This window comes from Oncorhynchus keta, chromosome 11, assembly GCF_023373465.1.
Source record: "Oncorhynchus keta strain PuntledgeMale-10-30-2019 chromosome 11, Oket_V2, whole genome shotgun sequence".
Taxonomy (NCBI): domain Eukaryota; kingdom Metazoa; phylum Chordata; class Actinopteri; order Salmoniformes; family Salmonidae; genus Oncorhynchus; species Oncorhynchus keta.
The window spans coordinates 6,931,182-6,951,919 of record NC_068431.1 but is presented as its reverse complement, the minus strand read 5'-3'; the positions used below and the strand labels follow the sequence as shown (position 1 = coordinate 6,951,919).

The following is a 20,738-nucleotide window of genomic DNA, read 5'->3' as shown; positions in this document are numbered from 1 at the left end:
CAGATTATAGACAGATTATAGACAGATTATAGACAGATCATAGACAGATCATAGACAGATTCTAGACAATTATAGACAGATCATAGACAGATTATAGACAGATTATAGACAGATTCTAGACAATTATAGACAGATCATAGACAGATTATAGACAGATTCTAGACAGATTATAGACAGACCATAGACAGATTATAGACAGATCATAGACAGATTATAGACAGATTATAGACAGACCATAGACAGATCATAGACAGATTATAGACAGATTATAGACAGACCATAGACAGACCATAGACAGATTATAGACAGATCATAGACAGATTATAGACAGATTATAGACAGACCATAGACAGATCATAGACAGATTATAGACAGATTATAGACAGATTATAGACAGAGTATAGACAGACCATAGACAGACCATAGACAGATTATAGACAGATCATAGACAGATTATAGACAGACCATTGACAGATTATAGACAGTTTATAGACAGACCATAGACAGATTATAGACAGATTATAGACAGATCATAGACAGATTATAGACAGATTATAGACAGACCATAGACAGATTATAGACAGATTATAGACAGACCATAGACAGATTATAGACAGACCATAGACGGATTATAAACAGATTATAGACAGATTATAGACAGATTTTGATGTCAGTAGTTTTATACCAGTAATTCCACAACTTCCACATTGCTAGGTTGTGTTTCATTGTGTTACATTGCTACGTGTTGCGTTACATGTGAACATGGTACCAGTGGGTTACATTGATCGTATGTAATAGACAATACAATGAAACAGATCCAAGTAGAGCGAGCGAAACCGGATTAATGCCGTGTTCGAAAACACCTGGGAACTCTGACGGGTTGTTGTTGTTGTTGTTGTTGTTGTTGTTGTTGTTGTTCTTGTTACTCTAGAAAAGGGAAAAAAACGTTTTTTAAATGGTCGTCCAACTCAGAATTCCAACTCGGGAACTCGGGACTCTCTAGAGCTCTGACTTTCCCACAGGAAGATCACCGACGTCATGATTCGACCTCGTATTTCCTAGAGTTCCCAGGTGTCTTGAATGCGGCATACACAAGCTAAAAGCCTGAATAGGTATATTGTTCCTCAGCCTGTACTATGTATGTCAAGGCGTGGTGATGTCGACGGCAGAGCGGCAGTTGTCATTTTAGATTTTTGTACTTGTATTGTTCCACTGTGGCTCTCTAATTTGGGCCTAGATAACGTAGATTGGGAAAGCAGGATGCCAGGCTCCGTAACGTAGCTCCAGAGTTAGTTTGACAGAACCCAGGGCCTTGTCCTCAGACATGGATCCACAGACTTCTATGGGCTGTAGACCAGAGTCCTATGGCGCCATAGGAACACAGCCATGTCTCAGGGCAAGCCTGGACAAGGCCAGACCAATCAGACTGGGCCTGCTGGACAGACCAATCAGACTGGGCCTGCTGGACAGACCAATCAGACTGGGCCTGCTGGACAGAACCCTCAGACTGGGCCTGCTGGACAGACCAATCAGACTGGGCCTGCTGGACAGACCAATCAGACTGGGCCTGCTGGACAGAACCCTCAGACTGGGCCTGCTGGACAGACCAATCAGACTGGGCCTGCTGGACAGAACCCTCAGACTGGGCCTGCTGGACAGAACAATCAGACTGGGCCTGCTGGACAGAACCCTCAGACTGGGCCTGCTGGACAGAACCCTCAGACTGGGCCTGCTGGACATTAGCAGCCTCTATTCATTAGTCATATGGCAGACACATAGCTACAGCAGGTTGGGTAAGGTATTTTGGTAGGGGGGCGGATATGACCCTACATGTGTGTGTGTGACACGTGTGTGTGTACGCGTCTCCAGCTGTGTGCTGTGACTACACTCTGTCCTCTGTTTACAATAACATCTCTCCCAGTCGGTCTCTGTAAATACTTAGTTCACATCCAGTTTAACAGTGTTTTTTCTGAGAGAGCTGTAAACACAACGCCTGACCTCTGATTTAGCCCCTATTAGTGTTGTGTTTTGGGGACGACCCAGCTGTATCTGAAGGCCAAACTTTAGCTTCGTCCCCTATAGTGCACTATTTTTGACCCCTATGGGCCCTAATCAAAAGTGGTGCACTATATAGGGAATAGGGTGCTATATTAGTGCACTATATAGGGAATAGGGTGCTATAGTAGTGCACTATATAGGGAATAGGGTGCTATAATAGTGCACTATATAGGGAATAGGGTGCTATAGTAGTGCACTATATAGGGAATAGGTTGCTATAATAGAGCACTATATAGGGAATAGGGTGCTATAGTAGTGCAATATATAGGGAATATGGTGCTATAATAGAGCACTATATAGGGAATAGGGTGCTATAGTAGTGCACTATATAGGGAATAGGGTGCTATAGTAGTGCACTATATAGGGAATATGGTGCTATAATAGAGCACTATATAGGGAATAGGGTGCTATAGTAGTGCACTATATAGGGAATAGGGTGCTATAGTAGTGCACTATATAGGGAATAGGGTGCTATAATAGTGCACTATATAGGGAATAGGGTGCCATTTGGGAGGCATTTGTTGTCAGACTTAGAAACGGAAAGTCAACTTCTTTGTTATTTTTTACCTCTTTTTCTCCCCAATTTCGTGGTATTCAATTGGTATTTACAGTCTTGTCTCATCGCTGAGAAATGGAAAGTCTAACCCTGGTCTGGTGCAGACAGACTTCTTGGCTTGTTAGTGTACAAGGCCCTCTGTAATGATCAGTGAAAACTGTTGTTGTTTTTTACGTTGCTGGTGCTCTGATGTCTGTAGTAATCTATCAGGCAGTTGTGGCACATAAACTAGTCATAAACCAGTCATAAACCAGTATTAACTAGTCATAAACCAGTCATAAACCAGTCATAAACCAGTCATTAACTAGTCATAAACCAGTCATAAACCAGTCATAAACCAGTCATTAACTAGTCATAAACCAGTCATAAACTAGTCATAAACTAGTCATAAACCAGTCATAAACCAGTCATAAACCAGTCATTAACTAGTCATAAACTAGTCATAAACTAGTCATAAACTAGTCATAAACTAGTCATAAACCAGTCATAAACCAGTCATAAACCAGTCATTAACTAGTCATAAACCAGTCATAAACCAGTCATAAGCCAGTCATTAACTAGTCATAAACTAGTCATAAACCAGTCATAAACCAGTCATTAACTAGTCATAAGCCAGTCATTAACTAGTCATAAACCAGTCATAAACTAGTCATAAACTAGTCATAAACCAGTCATAAACCATTCATTAACTAGTCATAAACCAGTCATAAACCAGTCATAAACTAGTCATAAACTAGTCATAAACCAGTCATAAACCAGTCATAAACCAGTCATAAACCAGTCATTAACTAGTCATAAACCAGTCATGAACCAGTCATAAACCAGTCATTAACTAGTCATAAACCAGTCATAAACCAGTCATAAACTAGTCATAAACCAGTCATAAACCAGTCATAAACTAGTCATTAACTAGTCATAAACCAGTCATAAACCAGTCATTAACTAGTCATAAACCAGTCATAAACCAGTCATAAACCAGTCATTAACTAGTCATAAACCAGTCATAAACCAGTCATAAACCAGTCATTAACCAGTCATTAACCAGTCATAAACCAGTCATTAACTAGTCATAAACCAGTCATAAACCAGTCATTAACTAGTCATTAACTAGTCATAAACCAGTCATAAACCAGTCATAAACCAGTCATAAACCAGTCATAAACTAGTCATAAACCAGTCATAAACCAGTCATAAACCAGTCATTAACTAGTCATAAACCAGTCATTAACTAGTCATAAACCAGTCATAAACTAGTCATAAACCAGTCATAAACCAGTCATTAACTAGTCATTAACTAGTCATAAACCAGTCATAAACCAGTCATAAACCAGTCATTAACTAGTCATAAACCAGTCATTAACTAGTCATAAACCAGTCATAAACTAGTCATAAACCAGTCATAAACCAGTCATAAACCAGTCATAAACCAGTCATTAACTAGTAATTAACTAGTCATAAACCAGTCATAAACCAGTCATTAACTAGTCATAAACCAGTCATAAACCAGTCATTAACTAGTCATAAACCAGTCATAAACCAGTCATAAACCAGTCATTAACCAGTCATTAACCAGTCATAAACCAGTCATTAACTAGTCATAAGCCAGTCATTAACTAGTCATAAACTAGTCATAAACCAGTCATAAACCAGTCATTAACTAGTCATAAGCCAGTCATTAACTAGTCATAAACCAGTCATAAACTAGTCATAAACCAGTCATAAACCAGTCATTAACTAGTCATAAACCAGTCATAAACCAGTCATTAACTAGTCATAAACCAGTCATAAACCAGTCATAAACCAGTCATTAACTAGTCATAAACCAGTCATAAACTAGTCATTAACTAGTCATAAACTAGTCATAAACCAGTCATAAACCAGTCATAAACCAGTCATTAACTAGTCATTAACTAGTCATAAACCAGTCATAAACCAGTCATTAACTAGTCATAAACCAGTCATAAACCAGTCATAAACCAGTCATTAACTAGTCATAAACCAGTCATAAACCAGTCATAAACCAGTCATTAACCAGTCATTAACCAGTCATAAACCAGTCATAAACCAGTCATTAACTAGTCATAAACCAGTCATAAACCAGTCATTAACTAGTCATTAACTAGTCATTAACCAGTCATAAACCAGTCATAAACCAGTCATAAACCAGTCATAAACTAGTCATAAACCAGTCATAAACCAGTCATAAACCAGTCATTAACTAGTCATAAACCAGTCATTAACTAGTCATAAACTAGTCATAAACTAGTCATAAACTAGTCATAAACCAGTCATAAACCAGTCATAAACCAGTCATAAACCAGTCATTAACTAGTCATAAACCAGTCATAAACCAGTCATTAACTAGTCATAAACCAGTCATTAACTAGTCATAAACCAGTCATAAACTAGTCATAAACCAGTCATAAACCAGTCATAAACCAGTCATTAACTAGTAATTAACTAGTCATAAACCAGTCATAAACCAGTCATTAACTAGTCATAAACCAGTCATAAACCAGTCATAAACCAGTCATTAACTAGTCATAAACCAGTCATAAACCAGTCATTAACCAGTCATTAACCAGTCATAAACCAGTCATTAACTAGTCATAAACCAGTCATAAACCAGTCATAAACCAGTCATTAACTAGTCATAAACCAGTCATAAACCAGTCATTAACTAGTCATTAACCAGTCATTAACCAGTCATAAACCAGTCATTAACTAGTCATAAACCAGTCATAAACTAGTCATAAACCAGTCATAAACCAGTCATAAACCAGTCATTAACTAGTCATAAACCAGTCATTAACTAGTCATAAACCAGTCATAAACCAGTCATTAACTAGTCATAAACCAGTCATAAACCAGTCATTAACTAGTCATAAACCAGTCATTAACTAGTCATAAACCAGTCATAAACCAGTCATAAACCAGTCATAAACCAGTCATTAACTAGTCATTAACTAGTCATAAACCAGTCATAAACCAGTCATTAACTAGTCATAAACCAGTCATAAACCAGTCATGAACCAGTCATTAACTAGTCATAAACCAGTCATAAACCAGTCATTAACTAGTCATAAACCAGTCATAAACTAGTCATAAACCAGTCATAAACCAGTCATAAACCAGTCATAAACTAGTCATAAACCAGTCATAAACCAGTCATCAACTAGTCATAAACCAGTCATAAACCAGTCATAAGCAAGTCAGTAACTAGTCTTTAACTAGTCATAACCATTCATAAACCAGCCATAACCATTCATGAACCTTTCATAACCATTCATAAACCAGTCATAACCATTCATAAACCAGTTATAACCATTCATAAACCAGCCATAACCATTCACAAACCAGTCATAACCATTCATAAACCAGTCATAACCATTCATAGCCATTCATGAACCATTCATAAACCAGCCATAACCATTCATGAACCATTCATAAACCAGACATAACCATTCATAAACCAGTCATAACCATTCATAAACCAGTCATAACCATTCATAAACCAGTCATAACCATTCATAAACCAGCCATAACCATTCATAAACCAGTCATAACCATTCATAAACCAGCCATAACCATTCATAAACCAGTCATAACCATTCATAAACCAGCCATAACCATTCATAAACCAGTCATTAACTAGTCATAAACCAGTCATAAACCAGTCATAAACCAGTCATTAACTAGTCATTAACTAGTCATAAACCAGTCATAAACCAGTCATTAACTAGTCATAAACCAGTCATAAACCAGTCATAAACCAGTCATTAACTAGTCATAAACCAGTCATTAACTAGTCATAAACCAGTCATAAACTAGTCATAAACCAGTCATAAACCAGTCATAAACCAGTCATTAACTAGTCATAAACCAGTCATGAACCAGTCATAAACCAGTCATTAACTAGTCATAAACCAGTCATAAACCAGTCATAAACCAGTCATTAACTAGTCATAAACCAGTCATAAACCAGTCATTAACTAGTCATAAACCAGTCATAAACTAGTCATAAACCAGTCACAAACCAGTCATAAACCAGTCATAAACCAGTCATTAACTAGTCATTAACCAGTCATAACCATTCATAAACCAGCCATAACCATTCATAAACAGCCATAACCATTCATAAACCAGCCATAACCATTCATAAACCAGTCATAACCATTCATAAACCAGTGCCCCATGGTTTACTCTCTTCTCTCATTCTCATTCTTGTTCTTGTTTTCTCTCTCTCTCCCCACTCTCCACGCTTTCTACCTTTCTACTCTCTCTCCCTCGCTTTCTTTTTCACTCTCTCTCTCTTTTGCTCTTCCTCTTTCTGTCTCACCCTCGCTCTCCCTTTCTCTACTGTAGTATTATCTACTGTAGTAATCTCTACTGTAGTCTTCTCTTACTGTGTACTTCTCATTCTGTAGTCTTCTCTTACTGTAGTCTTCTCTACTGTAGTATTATCTACTATAGTCTTCTCTACTGTAGTCTTCTCTACTGTAGTCTTCTCTACTGTAGTCTTCTCTTACTGTAGTCTTCTCTTACTATAGTCTTCTCTACTGTAGTCTTATCTTACAATAGTCTTCTCTACTGTAGTCTTCTCTACTGTAGTCTTCTCTACTGTAGTCTTCTCTTACTATAGTCTTCTCTACTGTAGTCTTTTCTACTGTAGTCTTCTCTTACTGTAGTCTTCTCTACTGTAGTCTTCTCTACTGTAGTCTTCTCTTACTATAGTCTTCTCTACTGTAGTCTTCTCTTACTGTAGTCTTCTCTTACTATAGTATTATCTACTGTAGTCTTCTCTACTGTAGTCTTCTCTACTGTAGTATTTAACTACTGTAGTCTTCTCTACTGTAGTATTATCTACTGTTGTCTTCTCTACTGTAGTATTATCTACTGTAGTCTTCTCTACTGTAGTCTTCTCTTACTATAGTCTTCTCTACTGTAGTCTTCTCTACTGTAGTATTCTCTACTGCAGTCTTCTCTACCATAGTATTTAACTACTGTAGTATTCTCTACTGTAGTCTTATCTACTGTAGTCTTCTTTACTGTAGTATTATCTACTGTAGTCTTCTCTACTTGTAACGGCGTTCGTCTGTTGAAAGAGAGTCGGACCAAAATGCAGCGTGGTGGTTACTCATGTTCTTTAATGAAGAATAGCGATACATGAAATAACTATATATAAACAAAACAACAAACGGAACGCGAAAACCTATTACAGCCTATCTGGTGAACACTACACAGAGACAGGAACAATCACCCACGAAATACACAGTGAAACCCTGGCTACCTAAATATGGTTCCCAATCAGAGACAACGAGAATCACCTGACTCTGATTGAGAACCGCCTCAGGCAGCCAAACCTATGCTACACCCCTACTCAGCCGCAATCCCAATGCCTACAATGCCCTCTTCACAACTGTCTTGATGTGTTTGGATCATGATATTTTGTTGCCGATATGGACACCAAGGAATAGAAATTCTCGACCCGCTCCACTACAGCCTCGTCATTGTGAACTGGGGCCTGTTCGGCCCTCCTTATCCTGTAGTCCACAATCATCTCCTTAGTCTTGGTTACGTTGAGGGATAGGTTGTTATCCTGGCACTACCCGGACAGGCCTCTGACTTCCTCCCTATAGGCTGTCTCGTCGTTGACGGTGATCAGGCCTACCACTGTTGTGTCGTCAGCAAACTTAATGATGGTGTTGGAGTCGTGCTTGGCCACGCAGTTGTGGGTGAACAGGGACTACAGGTGGGGACTAAGCACACAACCCTGCGGGGCCCCCGTGTTGAGGATCAGTGTGGCGGATGTGTTGTTGCCTGCCCTCACCACCAGAGGAGCTGTGTTTTGTGTTAAATGAGTGACACCTGCTCTGTTGATGTCTTCATACTGCACTGTCCTTTACAAAAACCAATAGGCCTATGCTACTGTATGTATGCTGGTCAGAGCAAAGCAAAGCTGACTGACATGATATAACCACAACCACTTATTTTGCTACCTATTCCAATTTGCAACCTGGTAAAATAACAGCTGGTTTGGTTCTAACTCCTGGTTTGGTTAAATATTTGGGTTGGTTCTAAGCCCCTGGTTTGGTTAAACGTCTGATTTGGTTCTAAACCCCTGGTTTGGTTAAATGTCTGGGTTGGTTTTAACTCCTGGTCTGTTTAAACATCTCGTTTGGTTCTAAACCCCTGGTTTGGTTAAATGTCTGTGTTGGTTCTAAACCCCTGGTCTGTTTAAACATCTCGTTTGGTTCTAAACCCCTGGTTTGGTTCTAAACCCCTTGTTTGGTTAAATGTCTGGTTTTGTTCTAAACCTCTGGTTTGGTTAAATGTCTGGGTTGGCTCTAAACCCCTGGTCTGGTTAAACGTCTGGTTTGGTTCTAAACCCCTGATTTGGTTAAATGTCTGGGTTGGCTCTAAACCCCTGCTTTCTCTCTCTCCTCTCCAGTCCCACCCTCTGTCCCTGTGCAACACCAGTGAAGATGAGCGCCAGGAGTCAGACTTCATCAGCATCGTCAAGCTGGAGAGCCCGGAGCGCAAGGTGCCTCAGTGTCTGCCCCTGCTTCACAAGGTAAGACCATTGTACACATGCATACTGCGGACGAACTATGGAAGGTTTGAGTGGTGGCAGTGATTCAGTTGAATAGTTAAATAAGTATCTTGTCCAAGTGAAGGGTTGTCTTCGCCGGGCCATATCTGTCCTGTCCTAAGATTCTGTGAGGCTCAGTAACCTACTGCCAGACATAGGACGGAAACATTATGCCATGTTCTGTGCTGTGTAGCGTACACCGATTGTCTGCTATTTGTTTCTGATTGTGAATTGTATCTTGGTCGTAAAAGATGACCCTATCCATTTTAATGGAGGAGAGTCAGACACAGCTAAATCTTTCCCCCTGGTCTACTGTCCACTCCTACAGTAGATCCGGCTAAATCTTTCCCCCTGGTCTACTGTCCACTCCTACAGTAGATCCGGCTAAATCTTTCCCCCTGGTCTACTGTCCACTCCTACAGTAGATCCGGCTAAATCTTTCCCCCTGGTCTACTGTCCACTCCTACAGTAGATCCGGCTAAATCTTTCCCCCTGGTCTACTGTCCACTCCTACAGTAGATCCGGCTAAATCTTTCCCCCTGGTCTACTGTCCACTCCTACAGTAGATCTGGCTAAATCTTTCCCCTGGTCTACTGTCCACTCCTACAGTAGATCCAGCTAAGAGATCCTCCTGCTTCCTGGCGCTGGATGCGCGGCGCTGAGGTCACAGCTATCACTGGTAGTACCCAGGACCCTGGGGTAAGGTCACAGCTATCACTGGTAGTACCCAGGACCCCGTACTTAATTGTTCTGCAAAAACTTTGAATCAAGCTTTAATGTCTACACTGTGTTGTCCCTTAAACACACCATGTTCTCTCCCTTATACAGTGGGGCCCTTGAACAAAGGCCTTTTGGTGTAGTCTGGAGCCATAGAGGCCCCCCTCTCTCCCTCAGTGGTAGCAGATATGTGTTGAGATCAGATGTGGGTATATAGTCCTGTTGTCTGGGTACTCTGTCAGAACTATAAAATGCTGGAAACCAGCATTTCTCTAACTTGGTCCTGGGGACCTCAAGGGGTGCGCATTCTGTTTTTGTTGCCATAGTACTAGACAGCTGATTGGATGATATTTGGATGAAACCACATCATAGTAGGTTGACCCAAGTATGATAAATGACTGTATCTGGGTCTTTGTTGATCATAAAGTTACTGGTCGCCTCCCCCTTGTCAAACACTTGGATTATTAAAGTGGAATGATATAACAATGGTAGCGTTTTATAATCTTAACTCATTTAAATATGTCTTACGTTAAAACCCAAAGCATACGTATTTCTTTACAAACAAAAAAATAGCTGCAGCTGAATTTGTCTGAACGATACTGGTAACGTCTATGTTGTGACTGTTACCCAGCAAGTTACTTAGCAACATGCTGGGGGGAAAAAAAAACACACTGTGTTGTGACTTGATGCCATAGTGTTAAATTAACGTATTCCCGAAAAATGACGACATCTGACAGCAAGTAGCTGCTTCTCATCTCGGGTGGACAGGCAGCACTGATAATTACCATAATGTCACACGCGTGTGCAGTGCACATTTCCAGCGAAGTTGCTTTATCAATTTGGGGTGAACATTTGATGGGTCTTGCCAGGAAGTTATTCCTGAACACGGATGTTGTACCATCATTAACCGTGGGTCAGTGCTGACCATAAGTATCAGAGGTTTTGATGAGGCTGTGACACGGTGGCTGTAACTGAGAGCTGCTTTGACTTGTGAATGGTATTTTTTATGTAACACACCTGATAGTCACTATGGTTGCTGTTCTACCATCCCTACATTGAGTCTAGTATTTTTTTAAAGTTTCCATCTCCTTTTGTCTTTCCACTATCATCAAGCAGTAATGATAGATGTTTTTAGAAAATTCAACACATACTCTCACGTACTGTCTGCACAGCTTCCCAGGCAACCCCCTCAGCAGCGTTCCCAAGGCAACCCCCTCAGCAGCGTTCCCAAGGCAACCCCCTCAGCAGCTTTCCCAAGGCAACCCCCTCAGCAGCGTTCCCAAGGCAACCCCTCAGCAGCTTTCCCAAGGCAACCCCCTCAGCAGCGTTCCCAAGGCAACCCCTCAGCAGCTTTCCCAAGGCAACCCCCTCAGCAGCGTTCCCAAGGCAACCCCCTCAGCAGCTTTCCCAAGGCAACCCCCTCAGCAGCGTTCCCAAGGCAACCCCCTCAGCAGCTTTCCCAAGGCAACCCCCTCAGCAGCTTTCCCAAGGCAACCCCCTCAGCAGCTTTCCCAAGGCAACCCCCTCAGCAGCGTTCCCAAGGCAACCCCCTTAGCAGCGTTCCCAAGGCAACCCCCTCAGCAGCTTTCCCAAGGCAACCCCCTTAGCAGCTTTCCCAAGGCAACCCCCTCAGCAGCTTTCCCAAGGCAACCCCCTCAGCAGCTTTCCCAAGGCAACCCCCTCAGCAGCGTTCCCAAGGCAACCCCCTCAGCAGCTTTCCCAAGGCAACCCCCTCAGCAGCGTTCCCAAGGCAACCCCCTCAGCAGCTTTCCCAAGGCAAAGAAGGGGGATACGCTGTGAAGCCTGTGAAGACAAACCCAGCATACTGTCAGTCACTTGTTTGTTTCAGGCCCCACACATACCATACCAAATACAATCATTGAAAAGTATCACCAAAAAGTGCACAACCAAATATTGCATATTTCAAATTGAGTACTTGAGAAATACCAGAAAACACATTGTAGATTAAGTAGATCACCACGTAGACAAAATGATAGCATAGTAACTCAGAACATAAAAATAAAAGGAAATTAAATTCACTTCCCATTTAACAAACATTTCCCCTTCATTTCCTGGATCTCCTCTTCAACGAGGTTACCCATAATCCAGCACTGTATGAAGCGGTGTGTGTTGTCCATCCCAGGACCCCTCTCTGCCCAGTGTGCGCTGTCCATCCCAGGACCCCTCTCTGCCCAGTGTGTGCTGTCCATCCCAGGTCCCCTCTCTGCCCAGTGTGTGCTGTCCATCCCAGGTCCCCTCTCTGCCCAGTGTGTGCTGTCCATCCCAGGTCCCCTCTCTGCCCAGTGTGTGCTGTCCATCCCAGGACCCCTCTCTGCCTAGTGTGTGCTGTCCATCCCAGGATCCCTCTCTGCCCAGTGTGTGCTGTCCATCCCAGGACCCCTCTCTGCCCAGTGTGTGCTGTCCATCCCAGGACCCCTCTCTGCCTAGTGTGTGCTGTCCATCCCAGGACCCCTCTCTGCCCAGTGTGTGCTGTCCATCCCAGGACCCCTCTCTGCCCAGTGTGTGCTGTCCATCCCAGGACCCCTCTCTGCCTAGTGGGTGACTGAAGCCTAGTGGGTGACTGAAGCCAAGTGGGTGACTGATGCCAAGTGGGTGACTGACGCCAAGTGGGTGACTGAAGCCTAGTGGGTGACTGAAGCCTAGTGGGTGACTGAGGCCAAGTGGGTGACTGAAGCCTAGTGGGTGACTGACACCGAGTGGGTGACTGAAGTCTAGTGGGTGACTGAAGCCAAGTGGGTGACTGACGCCAAGTGGGTGACTGAGGCCTAGTGGGTGACTGAGGCCTAGTGGGTGACTGAGGCCTAGTGGGTGACTGACGCCTAGTGAGTGACTGACACCTGGTGGGTGACTGACGCCTAGTGGGTGACTGACGCCAAGTGGGTGACTGAATCCTGGTGGGTGACTGAGGCCAAGTGGGTGACTGACACCTAGTGAGTGACTGACGCCTAGTGGGTGACTGAAGCCTAGTGGGTGACTGAATCCAAGTGGATGACTGAAGCCTAGTGGATGACTGACGCCTAGTGGGTGACTGAATCCTAGTGGGTGACTGACGCCTAGTGGGTGACTGAAGCCAAGTGGGTGACTGACGCCTAGTGGGTGACTGAAGTCTAGTGGGTGACTGAAGCCTAGTGGGTGACTTAATCCAAGTGGGTGACTGACGCCTAGTGGGTGACTGACGCCTAGTGGGTGACTGAAGTCTAGTGGATGACTGAAGCCTAGTGGGTGACTGAATCCAAGTGGGTGACTGTCGCCTAGTGGGTGACTGAAGCCAAGTGGGTGACTGACACCTAGTGGGTGACTGAAGTCTAGTGGGTGACTGAAGCCTAGTGGGTGACTGAATCCAAGTGGGTGACTGATGCCTAGTTGATGACTGACGCCTAGTGGGTGACTGACACCGAGTGGGTGACTGATGCCTAGTGGGTGACTGAATCCAAGTGGGTGACTGACGCCTAGTGGGTGACTGACGCCTAGTGGGTGACTGAAGCCAAGTGGGTGACTGACACCTAGTGGGTGACTGACGCCTAGTGGGTGACTGAAGCCTAGTGGGTGACTGACGCCTAGTGGGTGACTGACGCCTAGTGGGTGACTGAAGTCTAGTGGGTGACTGACGCCTAGTGGGTGACTGAAGTCAAGTGGGTGACTGACACCTAGTGGGTGACTGAATCCAAGTGGGTGACTGAAGCCTAGTGGGTGACTGACACCTAGTGGGTGACTGACGCCTAGTGGGTGACTGACACCTAGTGGGTGACTGAATCCAAGTGGGTGACTGAAGCCTAGTGGGTGACTGACACCTAGTGGGTGACTGACGCCTAGTGGGTGACTGAAGCCTAGTGGGTGACTGACGCCTAGTGGGTGACTGAAGTCTAGTGTGTGACTGACGCCTAGTGGGTGACTGACGCCTAGTGGGTGACTGAAGTCTAGTGGGTGACTGACGCCTAGTGGGTGACTGAAGTCTAGTGGGTGACTGACACCTAGTGGGTGACTGACACCTAGTGGGTGACTGACGCCTAGTGGGTGACTGACGCCTAGTGGGTGACTGACGCCTAGTGGGTGACTGACGCCTAGTGGGTGACTGACGCCTAGTGGGTGACTGACACCGAGTGGGTGACTGAAGCCTAGTGGGTGACTGAAGTCTAGTGGGTGACTGACACCTAGTGGGTGACTGACACCTAGTGGGTGACTGAAGCCTAGTGGGTGACTGAAGCCTAGTGGGTGACTGACGCCTAGTGGGTGACTGAAGCCTAGTGGGTGACTGACGCCTAGTGGGTGACTGACACCTAGTGGGTGACTGACGCCTAGTGGGTGACTGATGCCTAGTGGGTGACTGAAGCCTAGTGGGTGACTGATGCCTAGTGGGTGACTGAAGCCTAGTGGGTGACTGACGCCTAGTGGGTGACTGAAGCCTAGTGGGTGACTGACGCCTAGTGGGTGACTGACACCTAGTGGGTGACTGACGCCTAGTGGGTGACTGACGCCTAGTGGGTGACTGAAGCCTAGTGGGTGACTGATGCCTAGTGGGTGACTGACACTGAGTGGGTGACTGAAACCTAGTGGGTGACTGACGCCTAGTGGGTGACTGACACCTAGTGGGTGACTGACGCCTAGTGGGTGACTGACGCCTAGTGGGTGACTGAAGCCTAGTGGGTGACTGACGCCTAGTGGGTGACTGACACTGAGTGGGTGACTGAAGCCTAGTGGGTGACTGACGCCTAGTGGGTGACTGACACCTAGTGGGTGACTGACGCCTAGTGGGTGACTGACGCCTAGTGGGTGACTGAAGCCTAGTGGGTGACTGACGCCTAGTGGGTGACTGACGCCTAGTGGGTGACTGACGCCTAGTGGGTGACTGACGCCTAGTGGGTGACTGAAGCCTAGTGGGTGACTGACGCCTAGTGGGTGACTGACGCCTAGTGGGTGACTGAAGTCTAGTGGGTGACTGACGCCTAGTGGGTGACTGAAGTCAAGTGGGTGACTGACACCTAGTGGGTGACTGAATCCAAGTGGGTGACTGACGCCTAGTGGGTGACTGACGCCTAGTGGGTGACTGACGCCTAGTGGGTGACTGACGCCTAGTGGGTGACTGAAGCCTAGTGGGTGACTGACGCCTAGTGGGTGACTGACGCCTAGTGGGTGACTGAAGTCTAGTGGGTGACTGACGCCTAGTGGGTGACTGAAGTCAAGTGGGTGACTGACACCTAGTGGGTGACTGAATCCAAGTGGGTGACTGAAGCCTAGTGGGTGACTGACACCTAGTGGGTGACTGACGCCTAGTGGGTGACTGAAGCCTAGTGGGTGACTGACGCCTAGTGGGTGACTGAAGTCTAGTGTGTGACTGACGCCTAGTGGGTGACTGACGCCTAGTGGGTGACTGACGCCTAGTGGGTGACTGACGCCTAGTGGGTGACTGACGCCTAGTGGGTGACTGACGCCTAGTGGGTGACTGAAGCCTAGTGGGTGACTGACGCCTAGTGTGTGACTGACGCCTAGTGGGTGACTGACGCCTAGTGGGTGACTGACGCCTAGTGGGTGACTGACACCTAGTGGGTGACTGACGCCTAGTGGGTGACTGACGCCTAGTGGGTGACTGAAGGGTACTTGATTGAACCGGGGTATATGGGTAATTTCCTAAAGTCTCAGTAATTCACTTTTACGTGACATCACACTTTGTTACTTTGTGTTGTCTTGTTTTTTCAAGCATTTGGACGGGAGATGAGTGTTACAAATTATACGAATCGATGGCGTCCTGTATACTCAAAAAATAGACACGTTATATCTCACCTTTATTTCTCATGACTGTTCATGTTAATCAATATTTTGTAAATTATCAAATAAATGTCTGATAAATACTTACAATTTTGAACATATTTTCATTTATGAAGCTAATGCAGAGACACCAATGAATTGTCCAGTACACTTACTGTATGCTGATGCAATGTACATTCCCTTATGTCTAAGCTTCTAAGGTGAACCAGGCTTTACTCATTTATGTGAAGAAGGGTGTCAGTGAACTGTAATTCTGTAATTAGTTACTCAACAATAGAAATTCAGTCGAATCTGTTTGTCTGACATCCAACAGTCCATGACCAGCTCTGGTGACCATGAGAGAATTTTGCAGAAGAAAATGGTTGAGGCCTACAATTTAGTCTCGGAATGACATGGCACATTTTTTACCTGGTCATCAATGACTTGGCCCATTTTTTACCTGGTCATCAATTACATGGCCCATTTTTTACCTGGTCATCAATGACATGGCCCATTTTTTACCTGGTCATCAATGACATGGGACCCATTTTTTTCCTGGTCATCAATGACATGGGACCCATTTTATTTACCTGGTCATCAAAGACATGGCCCATTTTTTACCTGGTCATCAATGACATGGCCCATTTTTTACCTGGTCATCAATGACATGGCCCATTTTTTACCTGGTCATCAATGACATGGCCCATTTTTTACCTGGTCATCAATGACATGGGACCCATTTTTTTTACCTGGTCATCAATGACATGGCCCATTTTTTACCTGGTCATCAATGACATGGCCCATGTTTTTACCTGGTCATCAATGACATGGGACCATTTTTTACCTGGTCATCAATGACATGGCCCATGTTTTTACCTGGTCATCAATGACATGGGACCATTTTTTACCTGGTCATCAATGACATGGCCCATTTTTTACCTGGTCATTAATGAGATGGCCCATTTTTTACCTGGTCATCAATGACATGGGACCCATTTTTTTTACCTGGTCATCAATGACATGTCCCATTTTTTACCTGGTCATCAATGACATGGCCCATTTTTTACCTGGTCATCAATGACATGGCCCATTTTTTACCTGGTCATCAATGACATGGCCCATTTTTTACCTGGTCATCAATGACATGGGACCCATTTTTTTTTACCTGGTCATCAATGACATGGCCCATTTTTTACCTGGTCATCAATGACATGGCCCATTTTGTTACCTGGTCATCAATGACATGGCCCATTTTGTTACCTGGTCATCAATGACATGGGACCATTTTTTTTACCTGGTCATCAATGACATGGCCCATTTTTTACCTGGTCATTAATGAGATGGCCCATTTTTTACCTGGTCATCAATGACATGGCCCATTTTTTACCTGGTCATCAATGACATGGGACCCATTTTTTTTACCTGGTCATCAATGACATGGCCCATTTTTTACCTGGTCATCAATGACATGGCCCATTTTTTACCTGGTCATCAATGACATGGGACCCATTATTTTACCTGGTCATCAATGACATGGCCCATTTTTTTACCTGGTCATCAATGACATGGCCCATTTTTTACCTGGTCATCAATGACATGGGACCATTTTTTACCTGGTCATCAATGACATGGCCCATTTTTTACCTGGTCATCAATGACATGGCCCATTTTTTTACCTGGTCATCAATGACATGGCCCAATTTTTACCTGGTCATCAATGACATGGCCCATTTTTTTACCTGGTCATCAATGACATGGCCCATTTTTTACCTGGTCATCAATGACATGGGACCATTTTTTTACCTGGTCATCAATGACATGGGACCATTTTTTTACCTGGTCATCAATGACATGGGACCATTTTTTACCTGGTCATCAATGACATGGCCCATTTTTTACCTGGTCATCAATGACATGGCCCATTTTTTTACCTGGTCATCAATGACATGGCCCATTTTTTTACCTGGTCATCAATGACATGGCCCATTTTTTTACCTGGTCATCAATGACATGGCCCATTTTTTACCTGGTCATCAATGACATGGGACCATTTTTTTACCTGGTCATCAATGACATGGGACCATTTTTTTACCTGGTCATCAATGACATGGCCCATTTTTTACCTGGTCATCAATGACATGGCCCATTTTTTACCTGGTCATCAATGACATGGCCCATTTTTTACCTGGTCATCAATGACATGGCCCATTTTTTACCTGGTCATCAATGACATGGGACCCATTATTTTTATTTTTTTACCTTGTTACCTGGCAATAACCCCGCCCCCTCAGACTGTTCTTTCAGGCTTCCTGATAGTTAGAGAGGAGAGACAAGGTACAATTTCTTTAATTCTGAGAATTTTAATAGTGTAAAAAAATATGATGTGTGATGTTTTGGTCATTCAAAGGCTATTTTTTTTTTACTTGGGGAAATAGGATGACTGTGCAGGAGGACCCTTTTTTACATGTTCTAGATAGATCATATATTTAAGCTTGTTGCCCGTGTTTAGCCCACATCTGTGTAGTCGATTCCCCAGCAGCCATAGCCCATGTTCCAGTCAGATCAGTTTGTTTACAGTCCGACCCGGGCCCGGCAGTCAGATCTATAGATACACAGACGGGACTTGGGCCTTATGCTGCACACACCACCACACCACCACCACCACACCACCACCGCACACCGCCCAGAATAGACCTTTTTAAGCAAACAAAGTTTAGCAGCTATGAACCTTGGAGGATAAGGTTACATTGTAGTCCTTTGTTTTTTATTTTTTTTATTTTTTTTCCTAGAGGGTTCGTATCCCTGGCGACAGACAAAAGTGCACCCCAGGGACGTGCTAGATTCCTTTCCTGATGTGTGGTGACTTTTTACACAAATGTCCTCTAAAAAGTGTTTTTTTTCCTCTCCAGTTGCCATCACAATTCCTTTTGGGAAGAGCTGTTGAAGGCAAACGCCAAACGGTTCATTTACAACCATCTCTTATGGATCCACTGTCGGAAACATCTCCTTCTCACCAGGGACATACGTGACATACGTGGTCTCTTAGGGACCCAGGTTGCAAGGAGCCCCCCCCCCCCAAACTCAGTCGAGGTCTCAACTTACTGCTGACAGTTAGAAATGCAGAATACACAAGGTGTAGTAGACCTTACAGTGAAATGCTGAATACACAAGGTGTAGTAGACCTTACAGTGAAATGCTGAATACACAAGGTGTAGTAGACCTTACAGTGAAATGCAGAATACACAAGGTGTAGTAGACCTTACAGTGAAATGCAGAATACACAAGGTGTAGTAGACCTTACAGTGAAATGCTGAATACACAAGGTGTAGTAGACCTTACAGTGAAATGCTGAATACACAAGGTGTAGTAGACCTTACAGTGAAATGCTGAATACACAAGGTGTAGTAGACCTTACAGTGAAATGCTGAATACAACAGGTATAGTAGACCTTACAGTGAAATGCAGAATACACAAGGTGTAGTAGACCTTACAGTGAAATGCTGAATACACAAGGTGTAGTAGACCTTACAGTGAAATGCTGAATACACAAGGTGTAGTAGACCTTACAGTGAAATGCTGAATACACAAGGTGTAGTAGACCTTACAGTGAAATGCTGAATACAACAGGTGTAGTAGACCTTACAGTGAAATGCAGAATACACAAGGTGTAGTAGACCTTACAGTGAAATGCTGAATACACAAGGTGTAGTAGACCTTACAGTGAAATGCTGAATACAACAGGTGTAGTAGACCTTACAGTGAAATGCAGAATACACAAGGTGTAGTAGACCTTACAGTGAAATGCTGAATACACAAGGTGTAGTAGACCTTACAGTGAAATGCTGAATACACAAAGTGTAGTAGACCTTACAGTGAAATGCTGAATACAACAGGTGTACGTTTGAATTTTGTTTGTGGATCAGCGGTTTTTTTTTTGTCATTATTGACAGTCACTCAATTAGCCATGACAGTTTTCAATTTAGATTGGTAAGTTAGTCGAGCCAGTTATCTAAGTTTGCGGTAGTCTCGGCCGGACACTGACGTGGCTCGCAGGGCACATGCACAGGAGCCCTGACCTCCAGAGGGAACTCATTGATTTTGTTAGTTGGTCTCACTCAGATATCAATAACATGGCATGAGTCCTGGCAAAATGTTTGGAATTGCAGGAAATTAGCTTTAAAATGGCAAAAAAAAATATTTACACCCCATGCCAAAATAGGTAGAGATTGTAGGAAACTTGCTTTAAAATGTCTCTCTTCCCTATGGCAAAATGTGTAGAACTACAGAAAACCTGCTTTAAAACTGCAACATGTGTAGAATAGCAGGAAATGAACATTTAAAACTACATTTTTCTCTCCGCCATCAAGGTTGAGCATCTAAAAAGGCTACAGCTGGCCCTGCTTCGAACAAAATGACATTCACTTTGAAACATGTTCAAATTGTGAATGCTACTTGGCCCGACTGCTGGACTGGCTGTCCCATATGTTTGTCTGTTAGACTGTAGAAGTCTACTGTAGGACTGTCTTTGTCCATTAGACTGTAGAAGCCTACTGTAGGACTGTCTTTGTCCATTAGACTGTAGAAGCCTACTGTAGGACTGTCTTTGTCCATTAGACTGTAGAAGCCTACTGTAGGACTGTCTTTGTCCATTAGACTGTAGAATCCTACTGTAGGACTGTCTTTGTCCATTAGACTGTAGAAGTCTACTGTAGGACTGTCTTTGTCCATTAGACTGTAGAAGCCTACTGTAGGACTGTCTTTGTCCATTAGACTGTAGAAGCCTACTGTAGGACTGTGGGACATTAGGTGAGTGTATCTATCTATCTATCTATCTATCTATCTATCTATCTATCTATCTATCTATCTATCTATCTATCTATCTATCTATCTATCTATCTATCTATCTAGTTAAAGACTGTCTATGGCCGTGCTGCTGACACACATCCCTGTTGGCTGTCTCTCCGTTTGGCCTGCTCGCCTCCCTACCACTGAGGAAGTACAGTTCCCGCTCAGCCCAGTCAAAACTGTTCTCTGCTCTGGCCCCCCAATGGT

The 20,738-nt window shown here is 43.8% G+C and overlaps 1 protein-coding gene across 1 annotated transcript in view; it reads left to right on the top strand.

Annotated features, from left to right (window-relative positions):
* Positions 1-1,324: 1,324 nt before the first annotated feature.
* The window catches only part of LOC118378891 (E3 ubiquitin-protein ligase RNF43-like), a 103,600-nt gene continuing 84,186 nt past the window's right edge, over positions 1,325-20,738 (top strand). Inside the window, exons 1-2 of the mRNA XM_052457504.1 lie at positions 1,325-1,793; positions 9,061-9,188. Coding sequence (XP_052313464.1) covers positions 1,325-1,793; positions 9,061-9,188 — 597 coding nt within the window. The remainder of the gene's footprint in view (positions 1,794-9,060; positions 9,189-20,738) is intronic.